Source organism: Vespa crabro, chromosome 9 (assembly GCF_910589235.1).
Source record: "Vespa crabro chromosome 9, iyVesCrab1.2, whole genome shotgun sequence".
Classification (NCBI taxonomy): Eukaryota; Metazoa; Arthropoda; class Insecta; order Hymenoptera; family Vespidae; genus Vespa; species Vespa crabro.
The window spans coordinates 4,197,501-4,205,000 of NC_060963.1; the positions used below are offsets into that span (position 1 = coordinate 4,197,501).

A 7,500-nucleotide genomic window follows, 5' to 3' on the forward strand; every position below is an offset into this window, starting at 1 on the left:
GTGGAGGAAAGAAGTATGAAGAAAAAAGAAGAAGAAGAAGAAGGAGAAGAAGAAGGAGAAGAAGAAGAAAAAAAAAGGAAAAGAAATGAAAATGGAGAAAAAAGAAAAAGAAAAAAATAGAAAAAGCTTTCTCCAGCAAGCTTTCCCACCCGTGGGACCTCTTTATAAAAACCATAGGCGTCGAAGGAAAGGAGAAAGGCATGAGAGAGAAACGAGAGAGACAGAGAGAGACAGAGAGAGAGAGAGAGAGAGAGAGAGAGAGAGAGAGAGAGAGAGAGAGGGAGAGAGATACTTCCGAACAGAAAACAAGAAATTATTTTTACGAGCTGTATACATACATATATCTACTATTACTGTTACTACTACAACCACCATCATTACTACTACTACTACTATCACTAATACTACTACACTACTACTATTACTATTGGTGCTTCAACTACTATTACTGCTACTACTATGCTACCTACAATGTGCCTCCGTTTCCTAGCCTTCTCAACCTCCGACAAACTAACCAACCAACCAACCAACCAACCAAGCAGCCAACCAACCTACCAACCTGCCAACCCCCTCTATATTCTCTAACCCCATCCCTTTCACGACGAGTTATTGGCACGAACGGAGTACCTGCCGTAAGACGATAACTGCTCGTAAATTCTCGACGAATTTCTAGTATATTCCTATCATCAAAACATGCATTATCTTCATTGTAACGAGGCCATCGCTGTTGTTCCGATAATAGTTCTTTTTTTTTTTGTTTTTTTTTTTTTTGTTTTTTTTTCCTTTTCCTTTTTACTCCTGTTAGTTTTTCTTTTCGTTCTTTCTTCATTTTTTTTCCTTCTTTCTTTTTTTTTTTTTTTGTTTATTTGTTTATTGTCTTTTTTCTTTTTTTTTTGTTTTGTTTGGCTTTTTTTTTTTTTTTTTTTTTTTTCATTCGACACGACTCAACTTTCGTCGTTCGTCATATCTGAACTTTTCTTTCCTCCTTTCCCTCCCCAACCTCCCCCCCCCCTGCCAATTTTTATCATTTATATTTGAGTTATATTGAAACTAATTTTTACATGTAAATACGAGAAACGTATGTATTATGATACAAGCACATAGACGTATATTTTGAACATAATCTACGAATTTCTATAGTACATTGTTATAGTATATTTTCTATCATCGAAATGTACATGTATTATTGTCTATGTAACGAGGCCATCTATGTAACGCCATTGTTTGCGATAATAGATCTTCATTTTTTTTTTGGACCTCTATTTCTCTTTCTCTTTCATTTTTATCACTTTTTTTTGCCCTCTCTTTTCATTTAATCACATCCCAATTTTCGTCGTCGTACTTGGATCTCTTTTTTTCTTTTTATATCTTTTTTTTTTCCCTCTTACTCTCCCTCCTTTTCTTACCCCTTTTTTAATAATTTATTAGACGTCAATTCTGATCTATTTTCTTTTTTCATCATTTCAATGTTCACTTTGAGAGAAAAAAAAAAAAAACAAAGAGAAAAGAAAGAACTCCGTCACGTCGGAGTGCAAACGTGAATTTGCAACGCAAAAAAGAAAAAAGAAAGACGAAAGAAAAAAAAGAGGAAAAAAAAATGAATGAGAGCTTACCGTCGGGCATCATTAAAAATCTTTCATATTTAAAAATCTATCTGCATTATGGTAATTAATTATTGATAAACGGTAAATTTTGATTAAAGTGAAATAAAATTCCTGGCCATTATGGCCAATGAATATATTCGATATTTTAATATAATCTATATGATATTAATAGCAGGATTATACACGATAGTGTTAATGAGCAAGTGCATTATCGTAAAGTAGTGAATCTTAGCGAAGGCGTTAATGGACCGTAACTTCTAATCTTCCCAGAGGACGAAGTTCCAAGTTAACTAATGCAACCCTTAGGAATTAGATACCAACGTGTCTTAACGTATGTATCGTTAATGAAAGATTCTAAAATTGGTACTATCGATATCGAAAGATAGTTCATTAACATTGATGTAACCTTCGATAGATCAGTCTAGACTAGACGGATCATTATCCTTGAATTCATGGTTCAAATAGAATTTTAATGTGATAAAGAAAAATAAAAAGAAAAAAAGAAAGGGAATATAAATAGGAAGAAAATAAAGGACCATTTTCATCGCCATTATTATATTATAATAAATATATAAAAATGTAAATTCTAACTTTGAATTTTTTTTCAAACTTTGATGAAAGAAAAGTTAGAAAATATTCATTCGTAAATGCGCCAACTATTTGTATTTGTCGATCGAATAAGATGATATTCGGTAGGAATTCAGAAACGAGAATCGACGAACGTGGACCAGCATTGCGATCAGTACTTTTAGTTCTATCTCGACTAAAAATTCGAACAATTTCTACGATCGTGTCACGTTCACTTTGTTTTCACGACTGCATTAGTCTTAATGAAGACATTGCTGAGATATTTTGTTTGAACGAATTTTCTTCTTTCTTCCTCTTCTTCTTCTGCTTCTTCTTCATCTTCTTCCTTTATTCTTTTCTTTTCCTTTTTTCAAACGATCGACAAAAATTTTTATCCATTTCGAATTTCAAATTATCGCGTTCAGGAAGTTCGAATGAAAAGTAATTTCGTATGTGTATATTTAAGTTTTTTTTTTTTTTTTTTTTTTTTTTTTTCATTAGCTAACAAATCTTTATCATTTTTAAATGTGCCAAAATGAGACACATGATTTAAATATGATCCGTTTAATACTTTCACGGATTGGAAATACGAATTTAGAAAAAGAAATCTTTACCTGTGTGCGTCTTTAATTTATTAAATATATAATATATTTATAAATATATATAAATATATTTAAATATTTTTTTGCGATTAAAATTTACTTCATCGATTTTCAATGACAAAATTTTTTTTCATTAAAGAAAATGTCTTAATTTTCGCTTGTCTAATTTTTTATATTGGAAATAAGTTTTAATTCATATTGAATAATTACATATTAAATAAATAAAGATATATATATATATATACCTATAATAAATTATAGAAGAGAATCGGATTAAATTTTAATCTAATAAATAGAAGCATAAAAATGATTACTTACCAAAAGAAATGATAAGAGTGACGAATATGCGAAGAGAAGTAGACATCTCTTTTCCTCAAGGCCGAGGCTTTTTCATATATCGGACATTGCGTGTATATGATAGATATATATATATGTATATAACATATGTATATCTATATATATATATATATACATATGTATACTATCTTTGATTCATTTCAATTTCGTTCTTCCACGTCGTTTTCTTTCTCAAAGAAGCGAACGATAAATCGTTATCACTTTAAATTTGTTCGTCTAAATGTCGAATTTGACATTTTTGGCAGTGTTTATTAAAAAATCTCTCATTCATTTGAGTTCTTTTTTCTTTTTTTTTTTTTTTGATCGGCGTAAATAACTCGTACGATTTCCAATGAGTATAGAGTATTATTGATTATATTCCTTTTTTTCGTTGATCCATTTGTAATAACGATGCTGTCATTAACACCTCCCTATAGCACGTACAATTCAAAGTAGGATGAATGGAGCCGAGAAATTTTAATCACACGTACACGCACACACTCATTCACACCTATGTATCTATATATATATACGTATATATGTGTGTGTGTGTATATATATATATATATATATATTTTTTTTTTTACAAAAAGATATACAATACGTTATAACAAGAATAACCGATATATTATCTTTATTACTAGATCGCATTATAAAAATTATTTGTAAAAATTCCAATCATAGTTCGTTTTTTACGAGAAACACAAAAAAGAAATAAAAGGAAAAAAAGAAAAAGAGAAAAAAAAAAGAAGAGAAGAAATCGAAGAGAACAATAACTCTAACAATTCCGATCTATTTCGAATGATGTAATGAATATAAACGGAGTGGACGCTTAAGTACTCAGAATCAATGAATCTCGACGTTATAACGTATTATCGTCGATCAATGATTTTTTTTTAATAAGCTTCTTTTTCCATTATTAATTCGGTCGATCTGTCAATTTGAAAACTTTATTTAAAAACCGAGCTTGTATCATGAAGGAAGAAGGGAGAAAGAGGGGATAGGGAAGGGGAAGGAGGAAGGATTGAGATGAAGGATGCGGACAGGATTTTATCGATAATATCGATTTTTTTTATAAAATAAAAGATAAAATATAAATATGAATTTTCCAAAAGTTACAGATTTAAACACATACACATACATACATGCATACATACATACATACATACATACATACGTACACGCGCGTGCACACAAGCGTTCACTTGCAGATAACGTGTCGACGAACAGTCAATAGTTTAGGATCATCGATGATTTTAACGTAACTTCTGAATAAAATTCGTGTGATAGCGTTTGAAAGAAGAAGAAGAAGAAAAGGAAAAAAAAAAAGAAAAGAAATAAGATGGAAGTGTCTAGGGGTGTAATAATAAATAAAAGGAAAAAAAGATATATATTTACAATTATGTCATGATAAAGGACGAGAAGGGAGAATAACGAAGGAGAAGCAGAAGTAAGAGAAAGAGGGAGAGGGAGGAGGAGGAGGAGGAGGAGGAGGAGAAAGAAGATGAAGAAGATGAAGAAGGTTGAACGTGCGACGACGAGGCATCATCGGCCGTGCGTCGTCGTAGTAGTTAAAGCGATTATCATTCAAGCGTTAGACGGCTCATCGATCATCCCTTTATTCTATGCCATACTCGTCGCAAGATGCAACCTTCGTCGAATGGATGGTTAATTTCAAAGTTTGACTAGCCTACACTAGAGAAAGAGAAAGAGAGAGAGAGAAAGAGAGAAAAAGAGAGAGAGAGAGAGGGAGAGAGAAAGAAAGATAGTTTAATAGTTTGAACGGCGAATATGTGTTTAAATTTACGGATAATATACGACGATCCTGATAACGATAATGATAATAGGATATCGAATTTGTTGATCCAGTTCTTTCCTCTTCTTCTTTTCTTCCTTTTTTTCGATATCAAATATTGATCAAGATTGGTCGGCTGATAATCATAATTGATGATTACGTCGTTTCTCGTAGATTATCAGATCGATTTGTTCTAATAAAAATTCTCGTGAAATTATAAAATCGGTAGGATGGATAAAGATAGATAGATAGATAGATAGATAGAAAGAGAGAGCGAGAGAGAGAGAGAGAGAGAGAGAGAGAGAAATATTTTTCCACAGAGAAAGTCTGCTTCAATCTCTTCCAATATAGAATTCGAAATGAGTATCAATGAGTAGGTCGGCCAACTTGGCAAGTAAGGAATCCTCTCTACTCCTCGTATGTTCCTTCAGGAATAATGAAAGTTCTTTTAGTTCTTTTTGTTCTTCTTCTTGTTCTTCTTCTTTCAAAGTTAAAAAAAATCTTTTTGAACGTTCCAGTCAAATTGAACGTTATACGTTCAAATGAGAAGATCAAGAAGGAAATATTCCTTACTATTTTTTCTTTTCTTTTCTTATATTATTAATTTTCAATGAACATTCCGTATCAAGGCATTAAACGGCATGTTCATATCTATCGACAATTTTATCAAATGTTATCCTAAGCACAGAAACGGTTGTCAGTTCGATCCATCGTTGATATACCGAGAAACCCGTCGGCACATTTTCTCATTTACGTACACCAACACTTCTATTTATCTCTTCTTCTTTTTCTCCCTTTTTCTTTTTCTTCTTCTTTTTTCTTTTTTTCCTTTTTCTTTTTTTTTTTTTTTTTTTTGTTAAATAAAAACACGTTGCTCGCAAAACACTTATATTAACACTGATCCAAGATACGAAAATCCGATTTAAGAAAAACGTGTATAGATATCATCCTCACAATAATCACAATATTCACGAGGCTTTCGATCGGTTCACCATTGTTGTTGTTATATACGAAGCACGATTATCACTGTTATGTATATATATATATATACATATGTATATGTATATGTATATGTATATATATATATTTTTTTTTTTTGTTTTTGTTCAATATCTATTAATAAAGCCAAAGCTTTTGATCGAGCATAGTCCAACAACGATCTGGACCGTCCGTATCCATGTTCATCACACTCGCGAGATATCTTCGTGTTTTCTTCTCTTCCTTATCTTTGTCTCTTTCTTTCTCTCGTTTCTTTTTTTTTTCCTTTTCCTTCGTCGTATACGTACTTCGTGCGTGCGTGTATACGTTTTATCTCCAATGCGGAATCTCTCTCGTTTCTCGTTATATAACGCCGAACGACGACGGAATAATTTCTATCCTTTTTCTCTTCAATTTTCTTTCTTTCTTCTTTTTCTTTCCTTCCTCTTTTTCTTTACCTTTCTTTCCTCCTTTTTTCCTTTCTTCTTTTTTTCTCCTTTTACTTTAACTTTTCCTTGCTTCAATATTTTTCTTCTTCCTTATAATGTTTTTTTCTTTCCCTTCTCTTCTCGTTTCAATATATAGAAAGATTAGTTTATTCGAAAAAAAAAAAAAAAAGAAAGAACGATTTGTTATACTCGTATGATATTAATTAATGTAAGAATAAATAGCGCGAGATGCTGACAGGAAGCTGGCCTATACAACGTCGTAGAGCTTTCGAAACGACGATGCTCCCGCGTCAAGGATAGCCGAGGGACTACATTGCGCGAGCGCCATTCGGGCGTCGAGCACGCAGCCGCTTCGTAGCACCCTATGAAGGTGCGCGCGCGTACACATACATATACACCACCCATTTACCCTACATTCATTTCTATATATAATCATATACATATGTACATATATATATATATATATACGTATGTATGTATATCTATATGTATATGCAATATATATATAAGATATGTATATATATATATATATGTGTATGTGTATATGTATATGTATGTAAATATATATGCATATATATTTTATCTTCTCTCTCTTTCTCTTTTTTTCATTCACTATCTTTGTTGTATATACATGTGTATATGTATTCGTATATACATACAATACATATATATATATATATATATATATATATATATTGTATACAGAATGGAATATGTTAAGCGATACAAGCTGTCTTTCAATTATAATTTTGTTCATTTCTTTTCTCCCCCTTTTTTTTTGTCTTTTTCCTTTAAGTCTTTTGTTCTGTTTGGACTTTTTTCCTTTTTTTTAAGTTTTCCTTTTCTTTTTTCTTTATCATATTTCGTTATTTTTCAATGATGATTAAATGGATCGCCCGAAGGTAATATACTCTAACAGCGACAAGAAAATGACAATTTACTTGTTGAAATTGTTCTATATGACATCGATGAACATCCGACGAATAAACTCGTTTTCGATTTTATTGTTGTGATTTTAAATGAAAAGAAAAGAAAAAAAATATATAAAATATACCACTGTACATTGCTTCTTCTTTTACATATATATATATATATTTGTATATATGTCCTACAAAGTAACATCTGGTTGTCATTTTTTTTCTTTTCATTCTTATATCGTCCCTTCAATT

General features: G+C 31.2%; 1 protein-coding gene across 2 annotated transcripts in view; it reads right to left on the reverse strand.

Annotated features, from left to right (window-relative positions):
* LOC124427021 (zwei Ig domain protein zig-8) overlaps window positions 1-6,398 on the reverse strand; it is a 28,400-nt gene extending 22,002 nt beyond the window's left edge. Inside the window, exons 1-2 of one of the 2 annotated variants that reach the window (XM_046969434.1) lie at window positions 5,478-6,398; window positions 3,092-3,540 (exon numbers count right to left, since the gene is read on the reverse strand). In XM_046969434.1, the coding sequence (XP_046825390.1) occupies window positions 3,092-3,137 (46 nt within the window). In that variant the 5' untranslated portion in view covers window positions 3,138-3,540; window positions 5,478-6,398. Of the gene's footprint in view, window positions 1-3,091; window positions 3,541-4,916 lie in introns of both variants that reach the window. The other variant, XM_046969433.1, reaches the window with a different exon arrangement.
* Between the last annotated feature and the right edge of the window lie 1,102 nt (window positions 6,399-7,500).